At 53.6% G+C, this 18,389-nt stretch overlaps 1 protein-coding gene across 2 annotated transcripts; it reads left to right on the top strand.

Moving 5' to 3' along the window:
- The first annotated feature begins 11,057 nt into the window (after nt 1-11,057).
- On the top strand, nt 11,058-17,532 carry SSC4D (scavenger receptor cysteine rich family member with 4 domains). Of its 2 annotated transcripts, none has more exons than XM_079325374.1 (9): nt 11,058-11,357; nt 12,305-12,376; nt 12,642-12,956; nt 13,664-13,744; nt 13,988-14,065; nt 14,882-15,193; nt 15,541-15,618; nt 16,050-16,377; nt 17,253-17,532. In XM_079325374.1, the coding sequence occupies exons 1-8, from the start codon at nt 11,213-11,215 to the stop codon at nt 16,364-16,366; spliced, it is 1,398 nt and encodes a 465-aa protein (XP_079181500.1). In that variant the 5' UTR covers nt 11,058-11,212; the 3' UTR covers nt 16,367-16,377; nt 17,253-17,532. The 2 variants fall into 2 exon arrangements, with proteins under 2 accessions (XP_079181500.1, XP_079181501.1); XM_079325375.1 differs by having other exon boundaries at nt 11,108-11,357; nt 17,258-17,321.
- The last annotated feature ends 857 nt before the right edge of the window (nt 17,533-18,389 follow it).

Below are 18,389 nucleotides of genomic sequence, written 5' to 3'. Positions count from 1 at the left end.
CATCCATCCATCCCTCCGCAGCTTTCCTGGAGCTAAATGAGCCTTTCGAGGTCCCTTCCAACCCATGCAGCATCAGGCTCGGCCACGGCTTCTCCATCCCACGCAGGTTCCTGCACTGGCAGGCAGCGATGTCCACCCCATCTGTCTTGTCAGCCTGGCTGTCCCCGCACGGGTCATCACTTCCCAATCACCCACTTTGGCACAGTTTGTGCTCTGTGGGGGTGAATCTAAAAGCCCTGAGATTGCAGCAGTCCCATCTCACAGCAGCGATGCTGCAGCAGGAGTGGGATGCATGAATTCCCCAGGGCTGGCAGAGAAGCCAGCAAGTGCTGGTCCCAATGGACAAGTCATAAAACTAAATACATCTATATAAACACCTGCACATATATATGGCTGTTTTCTCACAGGATCCTGCTGCCAGCTGAAGTTTCACCCCCGGAGGTAATGACAAGCAGAAATAGGAATTTTCTGGTCCACAACGAGTGCCTTTGGTGACAGAGGGCACCCGGCTCCCTGTTTCCCATCCCCTCACCCCGCTGCGATCCGTTCCTGCTCCTCCCCAGCCCGGGATGGCAGCCGGAGCCCATGGCATGGGTCTGCTGCCCTCCTGTCAGCACCGCGTCCTTGGGCTGCTCCTTCCCACCTGCCTGAGGTGCTTTCTGCAGCACGGGCAGGAAGCAGATTAGGGAGGAACAAAGGTGATTTTGTCTGGGGAGGGGATGGGTACCTGTCCCCGAGCTCCAGCTTGCTGCAGCTCAGGGCAATGCTGAGCCTCTCTGTGGGCTTCCACTGCTCTTTCCTCAGCCCTGCCCTTCCTTCAGTACTTATAACCTGTCAGAAAACCTCTGAAAATTATCTCGTGGTTCCCAAATAGCACAGCTCCAGTGGAATGAGGCGGGGCTTGATGTCAGGAAAGAGAACCAAAATGGTCTTGTACTGGATTTACATCTTTTCCTTCTCCAAATGCCGCTGGACACAGGCTGGTTTGGGGCTGGGGGCTCCCAGGACCCCACACTGGTGGATCCCATCACTGCTGTACCCAGCAGCAGCAGGAGGAGTAGAGGAAGGAGAGGAGGCTCCATCCTGCTGCATTTGTCGTGTTCCCCAAAGTGAAAGCAGCAGCAGGAGCCCCTAAATACCTGGTGATTTAGCTCAGCAATCAGCAGGGAAATTCTTTCATTCTTTGTACAGCAACTAATAGCTCAAAAGAGCAACTGGTGTTCTTAGCCCTGTGTTTCCCTCCTGGCAGCAAGAAGATGCCTTTTGTTTCAGCTTATGGCTTTTTCATACAGCACCAGGCTCTTCTTTACATCTCCAATGCATTTCCTGGTCATGGTATAGCCTGGATAAATGAGTTTATCTCTCCTCTCTGTATTTTCCCAACTAATCAAAAAGGGAAATCAGTTTGAGATTTTTGGTTTTGCTTTTTTTTTTTGTTTGTTTGTTTTGGTTTTTGATTTTTTTTCTTTTATTTTTTGAGTTTTTTTGTTTGGTTGGGTTTGTTTTTTTGTTTTTTGTTTTTTTGGTTGTTGGGGTTTTTTTGTTTGGTTTTTTTTTTTTTCCTGGAGGCCTTGTATTTTCTGCAGTTTTGTGAGCCATTTGTGGCCAAACTGTTGCCAGAAAAGAAGTCTGCTGAAGATGCCACTCACTGCCATAGGAAGCTGCAGCAGATGCTGCCTGTGGCAGGTGGCAGCTGCTGAGTGGATGTGGGGATAGCCCTGACCCCTCCAGAAGCTTCTCTCCTATGAGCATCTCTGGAGTGTCCCAGAGTGTCCCTGCCTGACTGGGCAGCAGGACCATCAGGAAGCACAAAAAGAGCTTCTTTTTCTCCTGGCACACAAGAGAACAGCCTTGCTGTCCTGTGGAATTTTATAATTAGCCTTTCTTATGTTGTGGCTGCTCCTTGAATAAGGCTGGCTGTGTTTTCTTTCCTTCAGAGCAGTGTAATCCCCTAGCCTGATACTGCCAAGCCACTCAAAGCACATGCAGGAACGATGTAGACATGGAGAAAGGCTGAGATGCTGCCCCAGAGAAATCCTGGACAGGGTGGAGAGCATCTTATTCCTGCATGTCCATGTTATGCTCCTGCAAAATCTGGATGTGGATTGATGCTGGAGCTGATGATTCCCAGTCCATGGCCCTGGCAGACAGCCAGGACAGCGGGGAGTTTGTCAAAGTTTAGGCAAAACAGACTTAAAAGGCACCTTTGAAACTTGTGCTCATGATCTGGTTAATTAGAACTTTTCTGCTACTGGGAAATAAAAGTGCCTAATTGCTAATTACTAAATCCCTGCAAGAAAGGAACAGCAGAAGCAGTTGGCGACTGTTGTAGCCAGAGCTGGCTTTGTGCAGAGCTAAAATACAAAACCCAGGCTTTTTAGGGCATTTGGAGGTCTGGGCTTTGCATAGGAACAAGTGAAAAATCCAGCAGCAAGAGCCACAAGGCAAATTCTGCCTCCCATGAGAATGAGAGCAGAAATCCTGTGGCTCATAAAATCAACTTGTTCAAAGCACAAAAAGCACACCAAAGCCAAAAGCACCAAAAATTGCTGGGGAACTTAAGAATTCATAAGACTGGGAAACCCAGCATGTTTGGAGGTTCCTTTTCAGTGGCCTTCAAGGCTGTGGAGACCCAAGAGTCTCACATTATCTGGCTTTTACTTGCAATTATGGTTAAAATGGTTAAAAGGCTGTAATAGTTAAAAATTATTAAATATACACAATTCTTTTTAAAATAAAGAGATGCCCTGGTTAGAAGCAGACAACATGAATGTATAGAGCAGGAGGTGGTGGAGATGGATGGGGAAGGTTTCCAGCCTTAGGACATCCCTCACCTGTGCTGAGATGCCTTGGACGATCAGACAGGAAAAGTTCTGTAAAAGGGACTTCTAAAGGTAGTTGCTTGCCTAGGAACAGGCAAGGAAGACCATAGTTTGCCCAAGGATCAGGTCTCCAAGACCCCCAAGCAGGGAAGGAGGACAGAACCATCCCCTCCTGCTGCATCCCTGTGCTGGCTCAGGCACCGACAGAAGCATTTCCAGCCAGATGGTTATTGCTGACTTCCTCTCCAGGTGGGCACTCAGACAGACGAGGAGGGAGGTGGGAAGGAGCTGAAAAGGCCAAATCCTCTGAAAAAGCTTCTTCCTTCCCCTCGAGGCGTAGCCCAGTCTCTGCCAGCACCCAATTTAAGGATGTGTCCCTGCCTGCCTCCCTGAAACCCGAGCCATTCCCTCCCGGCCATGTCTTCTTAGTGGTCTTCCCTCTCCTCTCCTCTTTCTGCTTCTTCTTCCTCTGATTCTCCTGCTCCCTCTCTTTCTCCTTTGCTTTGGGGATGGTCTGTCCCAGGATGGGTTGCAGGGCTGCCATCCTGCTGTAACCCAGCAGCAGCAGCCCCCAAAATGCAGAGAGATGACAGGCTGGACCTGTTCTGTTGATGGATGAGATCCATTTTCTTCCCCCTTTTTAATTTTTTAAAAAAATTTACTAAGCAAGATCTCTCCTAAAGAAAAAATTCCTGCCTTATCTCCATCACATCTTACCAGTAATATTAATTTCAAACGTTATTTTTAAACATTTTTTAAGTAACTAGACAGCTCCTTTGTTTATTTCAAAAGAGGGCAGATATTTCTGGGATTCCATCTTTATACTGGAGAGAAAATATCAAACAGGTATGTGGATTTATGATGCTTTTTCTAAGATCAGGGTGGTAATTACAAATAATGATCTGGCGGGGTGGTGGCAGCTGGAAAACTGTGATTTCTCCTGAAGTTGTTTGAATAGTTAAAAAGTGGAAGAAGTGATAAACAGAGAACTGGGGTTCACTCCAGCTGTGTCCAAGGGGTACAGACGGGACCAAAAGGCATGAAAGGACCTGTGGGGTCCTGTGCCTGGGTGGGAGGAGGGAGTTTTCACCGAGGGCAAAGAGCTGGTTGGGCACAGTGTGTCTGCTGTGGTGTGTTATTTGGGGTGAAAGCAGGGACCCACCTTAAAGTCCTGATCCTCCCCTGTGAATTTTATACCTTCCCTAGCGGTCAATGCTTGTGCCAGATGGGGGTGATGGAGGATTTTCTGCTTCTCCCATCGGGTCCATGGTGGGGAGTGTCTTCACAGGACACCTGACAGCTGGAAAACTTGGGTATGAAGGGACTTCCATAAACCAGCATTCAGCAATGCTTTGAATCATAGAATCACCACAAAATCACAAAATGGTTTGGGTTGGAAGGGACCTTAAAGCCCATCCCATTCTACCCTCCTGCCATGGGCAGGACACCTTCCACTATCCCAGGTTTCTCCAAGCCCTGTCCAACTGGCCTTGGACATTTCCAGGGATGGGACAGCCACAGCTTCTCTGAGTGATGTTAAAAGGGATGCTGGGTTTCCCTACCGTTAATTATGGCTTAAAACCAGATTTTAATCTGTAGGGATTCTGAAAGAGCCTCAATACCCCTGGGTTTAAGGAAGGGGGTTCAGTTTTCAGCTGAATCCTGAGCATTGGTGTGAGGATTGAGAAGCAGTTGGAAAAGCTCAGACAGAGAAGGAAAGTTGTTTTTTCCCTCTTTGGGGTCAGCCGCGGCACAGCACCGCAGTGGTTAATGCCCGCTGCCACCCTGCCAGGGAGCAGGAACGCGCTGGCTCCGGCACAAAAGTGGCGGCGATGACAACGTCCCTGCGGGCAGGACGCGATGCCGGGGTTTGGCCGGGACAGGGCGGCGGAGGGGCCGTCTGTCAGCCCTGCCCCGCCGCAGGGAGGGGAGCGCCCCTGGGACAAAAGGCGACATTATTCCATGCTTCAGGAGGGATGAATGGAGTATTGAAAGCCACCACCTCAGCGAGAAGATTGGTTTTCAGCCCCCATCACTGAGCTGTCTGTCCGCTGGTGAGGCTCCTCCAGAGGCTTGGTCAGCAAGAGTCGAGCAGAGATCAGGGGGATGTAACGGGGTTGTGTCCCATCCAGAGCTCCTTCCTCACCTCTTGCTGGTGCACAGAAAACCCTCTGGTCCACCATCATCTCTCCCCACAGTGTTCAGCATTACAGCACAGCAGAAAGGGTTTGGAGAAGAGTGGGATGTGGTTTGGGATGTGTTACACATCCCAGCTCACGTCTTTACTCAAATCCCATGGACTAGAACGCTTCACCTCATGCTTTAAAAATACCTTAAAAAGCTGAAATTCACATCAACCCTAAAAGCCTCTTATTCACCAAACAGTAGTGGCTCCAGTCAGAAATCCTCTGAGATTGTGGGCAATGTACTCCAAACCTTGGTCTGGAGCTTCTGGAACCTCCCCAGCCCATGGAGGGGCCTTGGCTGGGTGGACACCAGGTCCCGCCTGGGAGATCTTCTCATCCCGTGCCTCCACATGGGAAAACCAAGAGTAGCAAAAGACTGGATGAGGGGTTTCCATGGGAAGGAGGGATTAGTCACCGATACAGCAGATTTCAATGACCTTTCCCAAGTTTCTGACCACCAGTAGGTGCCTGAAGCAGCAGCAGTCGTGGTGCTGAGCTCCCTTCAGGAGATGGTGTGCAGGTTGGAGGGATTAATTTTAGGTCTCCGCTGAGCTGAGCTTGACATCCCGGCTTTGGAGGCGGCGTGCGGGAGCATCCTCACGATGGCACTGCTCCCCCAGCGCACGCTGCCGACAGCCCGGCTGCTGGGACAGCGGGGACGTGGGGCTGGGCTCCCGGAGGTGTCCAGCCAGCAGGACCGGCACCCACCCCGCTCCCAGACAGCCTGCGAGTGACACCGAGCTGGAAATCCACCCCTTCGGCAGTGAGCAGTAAATGAGGGGCAAATGCAATCTTAAGGTATTTAATCTCTTCCTCTTTTTCTGCTGGCATTCCCTGCTGCTGAGTTTTATTTCACAGGTGGGGTACTGCACTTCAGCTTCATCTTGCCACTCAAAAAAAAATCACTTGTTCTCAATGAATCCAGCTGGAATTACTTTTCATGTGTCTCCTGGTACTGCTTCTGCAAATACTGAGGAGGGACATGTTCACAGGTCCTGCATGGCCCTTGGTGACCACGGGCTGTCCTGGCCACCACCACTAACACTGCTGTCTGCATGTTTCAGGGAGGTATCCTCTGGAAATTCGCCTGCAGGAGGACTGACAAGCAGCAATGACACTGGGTCCCTGCCCGGACACTCGGCACGGCACAAGGAGGCCGGACATCAAGGTGCTGCCTCTCTCCTTGATGCCAGCCACGCTCCTTGTCCTCCTCGTCCTCCTCAGCCCCACCGGTGAGCTCCCGCCTGGGGCAGTGGGAGGGGGTTTAGGCACCCGTGATCCCTCTCCAGCTCTCAGATTTGTCGGCAGATTTTCTGTAGGCACAGGGTTATTGTGTAGGTAACCTACAGCACTGAGTGTGCACAGGGATGGAGGGAGCAAGTTCGGCTCTTGGGTCCCACCGTGACCTGGCTGTGATGGCAAGCCCAGCACTGAGGACAGGCAGGGAAATGGGGCAGGCAGCACCCATGGGAAGAGGCTGATGGCCAAGGGATGCTCCTAGACTTGTTCCCCAGGACCTGTGGGACCAGTCCTGCCGAGGAAACGGGTGGAATGAACACCCATCCCATGAGGACAACGGTCCCTACTCACTCCTGGCAGGCACTGTCCAGCCAGGATGGGAAGCATTAAAATAGACCTGGGAAAAGCCATTCCTGCTCTGGAACGCGGCTCCACGTGAGTGCTGTGGCAGAGTAGTTATCCCAGTGTGACTCTATCCATGTAATTACAGCCGGGTGGTGGGGAAAGCATTTCTGCCTCAACAAACCTGCGCCAAGGCACAGCCAGCCAGAAAACTGGGAATTCGGGTGTAGTCAGACATCATGATTGAATTAAATCAGGTTTTACCTTTCCACCCCCTCAGCTGGTGCTTCCCTTCCCCCGGGATGCTGCGGCAGCATCACGCCCACACTCCAGGTGTGGGGACGCTGGTGGCTCTGTCCTGTCACCCGAATCGCCTGGCTGTCCTGGTTCTCTTCATTGACGGGCACAGATTAGTTGCTAACGAAGGGCCATTTGTCCTCCCATTTGGTGGTTTTGTTCAGCAGCGGTGTTTACTCGAGCTGTTTCTCTTTTTCTTTTGGCTCTGTGAAGCTGGATCAGAGAAACATGGAGGGCTCTCTCTCTTCTCAAAAAAGACAGTTTCTCTCTCATTCCTCATTATTGTAGACACACTAGGCATATTCTTTTCAGATCTCTCCTGACTTTGCTGGAGGATGCTCTTAAATGAATATTTCAGAGCTTTGATTTTGACTTAAAGGGAGATGAATATTTATCAATGTCTTTTTTATCCACTGCTTTTTCTGCACTGGAGTGGACTAGGTGGTAAAAATCAATACAAACCAGGATCAAACACTCTTCCTAGAAACCCTCGTGTCTCCCCATTTTTTGGTGCAGGAGTGAGCTGAATTACCTCTACCCTGTGCTCCAGCCCACGGGGCTGCTGCATCCTTCCCTGCCCTCTCCTGCAGAGCCTCTCTGCTCCCATGGTCTCACCTGTTTAATCCCCAATTCTTGCTGGAATCACAGCATCCCTTTCCATGCCTGTTCCAGCTGGGGAGGTCAGGAACACTGACCATGCTGGAGCTCTCTGGCTGCTGCTATTCATCCCTGCTAAGTCATGGATACAGCCAGACAGTTGCCTTATTCTCCTTTCTCTTGGGGCTTCTAGGTCTTTCTTTGACAGCCCTGATTTCTGGCTGCCTTAATGGTCTCCCAGGCAACGTCCTAGCAAGGAAAAGGGAGGTGGGTTCATGTGCTCCACTGTCCCCCCAGGCTCAAACTGCTTCTCACGGCGTGGCATCCGCCTCCGGAGCGCTGGGATTGACCTTCACATCCCTGCTTGTAGGCTGAGTGAGAAGCAGGACAGGGTTGCTCCCAGGCAGTGGGAGGAAAAGAGGCCACAGAGGCACCCACGGGTGTTGATCAGCCCTTGGGTGCTGGAATTGGCATGGAATTGGCATCATATAATCAAGGAATGGTTGGGGTTGGAAGCAACCTTAAAGCTCGTTCCAAACCCCCTGCCATGGGCAGTGACACCTTCCACTAATTTTGGAAGGATTTTGGAAGGTGTCACCCATGGGAGAGGGTTGTGGAGCCAGATACTGAAGTCCAGGACACCTTGGATGCCCAAAAGATCTGTGCAGGGCTCCAGCATTGCACAGCTGATTGTGGACTGAGATGTCTACGAGGTCCAGCCACCCATCCCCAACCACCCTCCCCCAGGGCATCATGTTCATGTTGCTGTGAGCTCCTGGATGAGCTGGATCCCTCAGTGACCCACACTGCCAATTTTCCAAGGAGCATCCAACATCACTTAGCAGTGGGGCTGAGAGGCATTTTGTGCCCAAATAACACCCAGCTGTGGGAGGGGGGTCCAGAGATGAGGACACATCCTGCATCCTTCAGTCCTCCCTCTGGATGAGGTTTGTTCACCCCCTAAGGTGTTTGCACCCATCAGTAGGTGTGCTGGTACTTTCATGTAATTATATAATTACGGAGTTTTTGAAAAGTGGATTTTGTGGAGAAATAAAAGAAATAAATTTAAATGCACACAGGGTGCAGCATCTTCCATCAGGAGATCTCCAGTGGGTTTCTCAAGCTGGGCAGGATTGATTTTCCTTGTTCCCATCTCACCATTCAAGTTTTCCATGGAAGTGATGGGGTAGGAGGATGCAGGAGTTGCCCAGAGCCCACAGCAAGGTAACAATGGAGCCAGGGATGGACAAAAAGGTGCCCAAGACCTGGGCTAAGACAGGACCAGCCTGGAGTGGCTTCTGCTGACCCCTGGGCTCACCAGGGTCACACATCACCTTGTGCTTCCAGCACAATCTCACCAGAGTCACAGTCACTCATATGCTGCCTCAGTTTCCCCACCTGTGAAGTAGAGAAAATGATGCCTGGGGAAGTGTTCATTTTTCCCCCTACAAACACCAGGACATTGCAGGAAAGTGAAGGGTCCAAGGGCTGCTGGGTCCTGCCAGTCCCCACCACACCCATCCCATCCCTGCTGCCATCCCTCTCCAAGCTTCACCTTCTCCTTTCTGGGGAGAGCTGATCCTTTCTCTTCTCCCTTGCAGGCACCACCTCTGAGCCTGAGATGTTGCCATTCCCAGGTGAGATTCTTCTCTTAAAGTCTCTTTTCTCCAGGAAGTTTTGTAATTGAAAAATGCATTTTTATGTAAAATAAGGGATTTGGGGAATTTTTAAAAGGAAAGATATTGGTTTGGAACAAAAACCCTCAAGAAGAAGCTAAACTTCTTTTACAGAAAGGAAATAAAGATTCTTTATTATCCCTATTCTGCTAATTATCCTGAGAGGAGATTTCTGCCCCCTCCTGCTGAGTCCCTGTCCCTGTGCCATGCATCACACACAAGTAAATAATTCTCTTGATGTGGTAGACCCTGAGCACTCCTACGCCTACTCCCCATTGCCAGCAGCTTGAGAGATCATCTCCATCCCACCAGCTCTCAAGTGGGACCAGCTATGGATGCATTTGTTGAGGCTAATACAAATTTGCTAATTGCATCTTGTCACTTGTCACCTATTGCAAGTCAACAAGTGGTGTCTGCTCTTCCCTTCACCCACTGGGCTTTTGCCCATTAGCAGGCGAGATGATGGGAGCATCACAGAGCCACAGAATGGTTTGGGTTGGAAGGAACCTTAAAAACCACCTCATTCTACCCCTGCTATGGGCAGGGACACCTTCCACTAGACCAGGCTACCAGCCTTGCCCAGCCTGACCTTGGTGATGGTGCATCTCATTCCTGGACTGGGATGTGCTGTGTCTCCACATTCTCTGCTGCCAGCAGATGAGGAGGAGCCCATGCCCCACCAGCAGGTGGGCAGCACCAAGCCAACAACTGTGTTGTGCTACAGAGAAGGAGCAGGATTTTATTTATGGAGCAGGAGTTTGATGTAGATTTACTCCCCATGGCCAGTGGGGCAGAGATCAGAGAGGAGGGAGCCCAGGCCTGGAGCTGGGGGTTTTGGGAGATCTTGGCACTGCTGAGGGACCAGCTGCAGTCCTCTGGCTCTCTGTCCCTGAGACCCCCTGTTCCTGTGTCCCTGTATCTCTATGTCCCTGTATCACCCTGTCCCTGTACTGGTCTGTCCTGGTTTGGAGGTTTGCTAATAAAGGCAGAAGGTTCTCTTTGAAATGGAGAATGTAAACCCTCTCCCTCCAAATTATTATAATTTTGAAATTAAGGGACTCTCAGGCAAAGATAGGGGAATTAGGAATAACAGTTCTTTATTAGGAAAATTAAAACAGAAATACAGTATTACAAAGAACAATCCCAAAACCCTGCCAGAGTCAGAATCCAAGCTGACACCCATCAGTCAGTCAGGGTGGTGGCAGCAGTCCCATTCAATGGTGGCTGCATCCTCCTGCAGTGGCAGATGTGGTTCAGCTGGAGCAGTGCTCCTGGAGAAGGTGCAGTTTTCCTCTGAAGGTGCAGGGATGATGTGGAAAGGTCTGGCTTTCCTCTGGAATCCAGTGGAAAGAAGGTACCTTGGTGTCCAAAATCTCAGTTTTTCTCTGGGTAGGAAAGGCTTGGCTCCTCCCCTGGCTGGAGCATCTCCCAGTGGGATGATGGAATTTTATCAGTCACACAGTGGGACTGAATGGGCCAGCAGCAGATGATATCTCCTGGAGGGAGGATGGGCTGTGGAAAGATAAAGATGATTGCCCAGCTGGTTTAAAGATGGCCCATTAGCAGATAATATATGCCAGGAGATCAGGGTCACTGCCACACCCAGTTTTTAACAATGGCCCATTAACAGGAGCTATCTCCCACAGTGATAAGAGTCACTGCCACACCCAGTTTTTAACAATGGCCCATTAACAGGAGATATCTCCTGGGTGAAGGGTGGGTCATGGGAAAGATAAAGATGATTGCCCAGCTGGTTTAAAGATGGCCCATTAGCAGATAATGTGTGCCAGGAGATCATGGCCACTGCCCCACCCGGCTCCAACAGATGGTGACAGAATACACAACCCAACATGGTCCCTGCTGAGGGGTCCCTGCTGTTCCCCTCCTCCCAGAGATCCGTCTCACCAGCGGGCCCAGCCGGTGCCAGGGGCGGGTGGAGATCCTCTACAATGGCTCCTGGGGGACGGTCTGCGACGACGACTGGGACATCGTGGATGCCAACGTGGTGTGTCGCCAGCTGGGCTGTGGCCATGCCATCACCCTCCCAGCTGCCATGACCTTTGGCCAGGGCAGTGGGCCCATCTTCCTGGACAACGTGGACTGCAAGGGCTGGGAGGCTGCTCTGAGCGAGTGCTGGAGCCATGGCTGGGGCATCCACAACTGCTACCACTATGAGGATGTGGCTGTTGTGTGCAATGGTAACGGGGTTGGGTTCCTCAGGGGCAAGGAGAGTAGGGGGTTCCTGTGGAGTGCAAGATTTGGGGGTTGCAGGGGCCTTGGTGGAGCCCAAATTGTTATCTCGGAGCCTGGTTTTCTGACCTGGGTCAGCCAAACATCCTCTGCATGCTTCTTTCACCCTTCTCTTCAATTCAGGTCACCTCCCAGCTCCACAGGCTGGTGCTCCATAAGGTGACCAGCCTGTTTTGTGTTCCTTGTCACTCCCAGCTCAGGGACTTTGTGCCCTCTCTAGCATGATCCCTGGGGAAAGAGCACATGCCCACCCACGCTCCTGCCTCTGAGTCAGTTGCTGCCCAACTGCTCTTTCCCTTTTTGACTTGTGTTTCTTTAAATTGCTGAGCTTTTCAGTAGGAGATGTTCCTAAAGGTGAGAAAAGCAGTGGAAAGTGTTTGAACTTGGCAAGTGAAAGTAGAACGGCTCAGAGACGACCCTTATGTACCCCACACACGTTCCCCCTCACTGTGCAAGGTTTGCTCATCAGCCAGGCATCAGTGAGCTGTGAAAGTGAGTCTGTGCAGACCTGGAGCAGCTGCTCTGTGAATCCCCACTCCTGCAGAAGCAGGGCTTGGGAAAGGAGGGATGGAAAGGCAGGGATGCTGGGTTGGCTGGTATGTTGTACCAACAGCAACTAGAGAACAGAGGTTGTGGATTGAGCAGGAAAATGAATCATGGCATTCTTGGAGAGGAGAGGTGGATGGAGTGAAAAAGGAGGTGGGGAGCTGGGTCTGAGGGCAGAAGAGAGGCTGGAGGCATTGGCAGAGAGCTCTGGCTTGGCGGTGCAGCTGCAAACTCCTCTATTTTCAGCTAGGGTTGGTTTGGTGCAGACCCTCCTGGAGCAGTGGGGCAGGAGGGATCCCTCCAGCTTCGAGGTGGAGGAGCAGGTGCCACCTCTCTGCTTCCTTTGCAGAGTTCTCACCCACGCAAGTCAGCGAAGGACCAACCACCAGGACCCTCACAGCCTCAGTACAGGATGGGGAAAGTAAGCTGCTCAGCTGTCATTGCAGGGGGGATTGAGGGAGTGTCACCTGCTGCCCCTCTTGAAACCTCCCAACCCTGAGGTGCAGACCCCCAGACCCCATCACTGTGCTGGCCATGGCCACACCCTATCCAGAGGTTCCCGAGGTTCCCAAGCCCCCCTGCTCTTTCTACTCATTTCCTTTGCCACCACTGGGCATGGTGTCATGGCTGTGCCACGTGCAGGGATGGACCCCACATCCCCCTCACCTCATGCTGGCACCCTGCAGGTGACGGCAGCATCCGCCTGGTGAGCGGCCCCGACACCTGCCAGGGCCGGGTGGAGATCTTCTACCGCGGGAACTGGGGCACCGTGTGCGACGACGACTGGGGCCTGAGCGATGCCAGCGTGGTCTGCAAGCAGCTGGGCTGTGGACAAGCCCTGGATTACAAGAGCAATGCCTACTTTGGCTATGGAACGGGACGTATCCTCCTGGACAATGTCAACTGCGACGGCAGCGAGCCCTTCCTGTCCGCCTGCTACAGCCTGGGCTGGGGCATCCATAACTGCGGCCACCATGAGGATGCTGGGGTCATCTGCACAGGTACTAGGCAGGGCATTGCCCTCAGGCTAGGGAAAAACCCTGGGACATGCTGTTCTCCAAGCAGGAATCCTCAGAGAGATGCTGAGATACCCAAGGCTCTGTGCTGTGGGAGCATCCTTGCTCCTTATCCACCCTCATCCTGATGCTTTGGAGTAGCAACCCCCTGCCAAGAGCCCAGAGCACAGCCAGGGTGGTGATTTGCAGGGGAAGTGCATCTGCCATGCTGCCATTTCCCTCTGCCATTTCCCTGCTCTGCTGGCTGGAAAACAAGCTGCCCGTGTCCGGAAGGAGGGAGCGGCTGCCAGGGGCCGGGCACGGCGCCAGACCCAGCCTGCCTCCCCTTCCCCTCCTGAAATGATGTATTCCTGCCATTCTCCACTGATTACTGTTTATAATGTTAATATTCCCCCTGAATTCCCTCATTATCATGGCCAATGATGGGAGCAGTAAGTGCCAGTGCTTTCCCTTTCCCACTGTTAATGGACAAAGGGGATGATGTAGGGACAAAAAGAGGGACAGTTTTTTCAGGTTGGTCCTTTCCTTGTTAAGCATCCCCATCCCCTCTGGCACCTGCTCTAGGCACAGAGTGATGGTACCACCACCCCCAGGCCTTGCTCAGAGGGGCAGGGGATAATGAAGCATAAAAGGTGATGAGTCCTGATGATAAATCTCCCAGGTATCACCTCTATCCCTCTGTGTCACCACAGGGCTGGACACATCCACCATCACATCGTTCACCACCTCGTTGGCCCTGGGCTCTGAGGAGACGCTCACAGCCACAGCCACAGGTAGGAGGTTGGCAGTTAGTCATCTGGGGGGAGAAGCTGTGCCCTCTGTGTCCTCTTGTGACCCATCCTGGCCACCCTAGGGTCCTGCCATGCATGGGTGATGCTTGGGGGGTGACACTGCCCATGGCAGAGTCTTGCCAGGGGGCAGCAGTGGTGCTGGTGGGCACTGGCACCAACTGGGGCAGGGGCAGTGGGTGCTGGATCTGGACCTCCCATGCCCACATGTCCCCATGCTTGTCCCAGCAGTGACAGACAGCAGGGACCAGCCCTCCCAGGCCACCGAGGTGGTCACCACCACGCTCCTGACCATCGAGCAGGAAAGTAAGTGTGCAGCTGCTGCTAGTCCTGCACGGGGCTCCACGGCTCTGGGGGAGTCACTCCACATCCCCAGGGCTCACCCCATGCCCCCAGGGCTCCTCCCATGTCCCCAAAGGTCACCCTATGTTCTAAATACTCAATCCATGCCCCAGGAATTATCCCACATCCCCAAGGCTCACACCACATCCCCAGGGTTTACTCCATGCTCACAGAGTGTTCACCCCACAACACTCAAGGGCTCATCCCACATCTTTAGGGATTGTTTCATGCTCACAGTGCTGCTTGGGAATCACCCCATGTGCCCAGTGTCACCCCACACCACCAGGACTCATCCCATGATCCCAGAAACTCAGTTGACATCCCCACTGTCATCCCATACTCTTCAAGGGTTACCCCAGAACCCAGAGACTCACCCCATGCCCAAAGGGTTCACCCCACATCCCCAGGGGGTCACACCCAGATCCCCAGGGATTACCCCAGAACCCAGAGACTCACCCCATGCCCAAAGGGTTCACCCCACATCCCCAGGGGGTCACACCCAGATCCCCAGGGGTTACCCCAGAACCCAGAGACTCACCCCATGCCCACAGGGGTTCACTCCACATCCCTAGGGGGTCGCACCCATATCCCCAGGGTTACCCCAGAACCCAGGGACTCACCCCATGCCCACAGGGGTTCATCCCACATCCCCAGGGGGTCGCACCCAGATCCCCAGGGGTTACCCCATAACCCAGGGGCTCACCCCACGCCCTTGGAGGGTCAGCAGGGGCCACCGGAGCCCCTGTGGAGCCCTGGTCCCCCCGGCGTCGTGCCGCGCAGGTGGCGGCTTGCGGCTGGCGAACGGGAACGGGAGCTGCCGCGGGCGGGTGGAGGTGCGGCACCGCGGCACCTGGGGCACCGTCTGCGACGACGACTGGGACTTCCCCGACGCCCAGGTGGTTTGCCGGCAGCTGGGCTGCGGCACCGCCCTGGCCGCCACCGTGCTCGGCTCCTTCGGCTACGGCAGCGGGCCCGTGCTGCTGGATAACGTGGGCTGCGGCGGCGGCGAGGCGCGCCTGGCCGACTGCTTCCACCTGGGCTGGGGACAGCACAACTGCGGCCACCACGAGGACGCCGGGGTCATTTGCCGAGGTGAGAGTGGGGTCTGCGGGTCTCTGGTGAAGCCTGGCTTAGTCAGTGGGGGAATGGGTGTAGACAGGATTTCAGCCAAGTTCAGGCTGGCTGTGGAAATGGGGTTTCCTAAATGGGATTGTGGGTGAAGAATGAGCCCACACACCCTGGGGTTTCTCCTGCACATGGGGACAGCAGTGGCAGTGGGTGCCGTGGTGTGGGTGATGGCTGGAGTCTGGTCCCTATTTGTGCACAGTGGCTGCACATCCCACCCCACATCCCTGCAGCCATCCCACACCACTGATGGGGGGCTCTGACCCGACCTTGTCCCTTGAGTCACTTTTCCCACCTCTCCTCCACTGCACCAGGTGCTGATGACACTGAAGACCATTTCCAAGAAGCCACTGCTACAACCACCACGTTGGCCCCGACTCATCCCAAGGAGGGTTGGTACTGGGGTATCACCTTGGGACACAGTTCCAGCCTTGGAGATGCTCCATGCTGGCACAGGGTGGAAAAAGAAATGGCTCAGGCAGAGGCACAAGATCTGGCAGTGCCTGGAGCAGCCCATGGGAGGAGGAAAAAATGATGACACTGTTAATCATGGCCTCTTCTGGTGCCCCTAAGGCTGGTTCAGGCAGAGGTGATGGACCATTGACCATGAAGCAGGGAACAGAGGTGATTGTCTGTTCCTCCAACTTAACATCCACCACGATGCTCTGAGGGTCACCCCAGCTCTGGCAGGTGGTCACCCCCTACTCCTGGCCGTGCAGAGGCAGTGGGCAGCTGTAGGCTGAACCCAGGGCAGGCAGGGAGAAGGGGACCCAGTGCAGGGGTGGGCAGGGGCAGGAGCTGCCTCACCCCATCCCCTCCACAGGCTCCCTGCGCCTGGTGAACGGCAGCCACCGGTGCGAGGGGCGCGTGGAGATGTTCTACCTGTCCCAGTGGGGCACGGTGTGTGACGACGCCTGGGACCTGCGGGACGCCAAGGTGGTGTGCAGGCAGCTGGGCTGCGGCCACGCCCGGGCCGCCTGGGGCGAGGCACGCTACGGCCGAGGCACCGGCTACATCTTCCTCGACAACCTCAAGTGCAAGGGCCACGAGCCCTCGCTGCTGCGCTGCTCCCACATCCGCTGGGACGTCCACAACTGCGACCACTCCGAGGATGCCGGTGCTCTCTGTGACATCCTATGACCCTCCTGCAGGTAAGGGGGGACAGGGCTGCTGGAGGGAGCCGGTGGCAATGCCACGGAGAGGGGCTGAACCCTTGACACACTCCCTGCGCTGGGATGTTTGAGCTCCGAGGATGGGAGGAGTTGGGTGAGGACTGGGTTCTCCTCAGCTCCTGAAATAGTGGCTGAATCTTCCCCCTCCCACCCCCAGACTGCCCCTTGGAAAAACAAAACTGCTTCTGGTGTGAAATCTGGTTGGTTTCAGCCATTTCTTTTAAGAGATTAGGAGAGGAAAATGGATTTTCTGCTGTGAAAATGATGTTAAATTATACTCAAAAAATGTAAAAAGGGGGCTGAAATCACACCAGGATGCTCCAGTGGCTCTGCAGTGAGTTACTGTTGTTCTGCAATTTGCTTTGCAAGCCCTCCAGCAATCCCAATAGCAGCTTTTTCTTCCCATTTTGGCATCAGAAATACCAATTCCTCCCCCATTTCCATGCAGCAGAATTGCCATCTGCAATCCTTGTGCCTGTTTCACCTGTTCCTTCTGCAAACACTGTGGGGTCTAGGAGAACTCAGATGAGATTTCCCTTCCTGGGGGGCTTCAGCACAGCCAGTCCATGCCCAAAAAAATCTCCTGGGGAGTGGGAAAGGATGGGGCTCCCTGCAGTCCCCCCATCCTCCTCCATCCTGTGCCATACAGACACAGGATGGCTTTGGCTACTCTGTCCCAAAAGCTCCATGCTCTGAGGTGCCCAGGGCAGGCAGGGAGCTGGCAAACAGGACACAGGCAGATGGAAAACCATAGGGAAGACCCCAAATCCCTTCCCAGAGCAAGGAAAAGGACCCAGGAGCTGCTCCTTCCCCACTGCTGTGCCTTCGGGGTTTAAAGGCTGTTTTCCTCCCAGCTCAGGTGGAAAGACCCAGCCTGCAGCACCAGTCACCTTCACCACCAAGTGTTTGATACCTACTGGGACACTGGGAAAATGATCTCCAGGTTCTCATGGATGGGGTTCAAGGGTGGGGAAGGGCTTGTGCAGTGGCACAGAGCTCACTCCTCTGTTTGTGCAATTCTTTTGTTGATAAGAGACTGTGCATATTCCTGGGTTGTTTTTTTTCGGTTTTCCCATTTTTCTTATATGCATTTGGATTTGTTTTTGTGAATACATAAAAGCCCTTTGAAAGTGCTCTGGGATCTGACTTGTTTTCCTGTCATCCCCTCAAAGCCCTGGGTAAAAGCAAATGCCTGGAGAAGAGGGGGTGCCCCAAACCTGGAGGAGAGAGCTCAGTTCTTGCTGCCGAAAATTGGCCCAAATCCCTGGCTGACCCTCAGACAGCCTTTAATTCCCACCCAGCTGAGAGCTCAGCGTGGACCTTTCCCCACCCCAGCTCTGGGGGTACAACCCTGATGCCCATCAGGATCCATCTTTGGGTTTGTTCCCAGTGGGATTTGGCAGTCGTGAGCTGTGGGGTGGTCTTGGCCCTGTGCTCAGGCTCGTCTTGGCTTCTTCTCTTCCACTTCCCATGGACAGAGCTTTCCCAGCACTTTGATCTCAGTTCAGATTTCCATCAGTGGGGAAACTGAGGCATGGAAACACCTTCCAGGCAGGCTGTGGCAGGACATCTGGACAAGGGCTTGCTGGAGCCCTGGGAGAGGGCAGGGAGGTGGTGTGTGAACAAAATCCTCCTTTCCCTGTGCTCCCAGGTCCTGCACACTCCACTGCCCCCTCACTTCCCATCTCGCCTCCTGCCTCCAGGACAGCTGGGGAATGCCTGGGTCCTGCTGGGAGCAGGAGGGGGACAGCCCATGCCAGCTGGGGATGGGTCAGAGGCTGCTGTGGGCTCCTCCAGCTTTGCCATCCCCTCTCTGTGGCTATGGGAGATGGTAGTGAGGCTGATGGCCAGGAGCTGTTCTGGAAGCTGCAGCCTCTTGGGGTGTCACAGGGAGGAAGATAAGAAAGGCTGGAGGGGTTTTCCCTGTTTTTCTTGCAGATTATGCCTTGACCTGGCAAAGCTGGTTTTTGGTGTTACCCCACATCCTGCTC

The sequence above is a fragment of the Erithacus rubecula genome (assembly GCF_903797595.1).
Source record: "Erithacus rubecula genome assembly, chromosome: 22".
Taxonomy (NCBI): Eukaryota; Metazoa; Chordata; class Aves; order Passeriformes; family Muscicapidae; genus Erithacus; species Erithacus rubecula.
The sequence above is the reverse complement of the archived record's forward strand: the minus strand, read 5'-3'. Positions and strand labels throughout refer to the sequence as shown.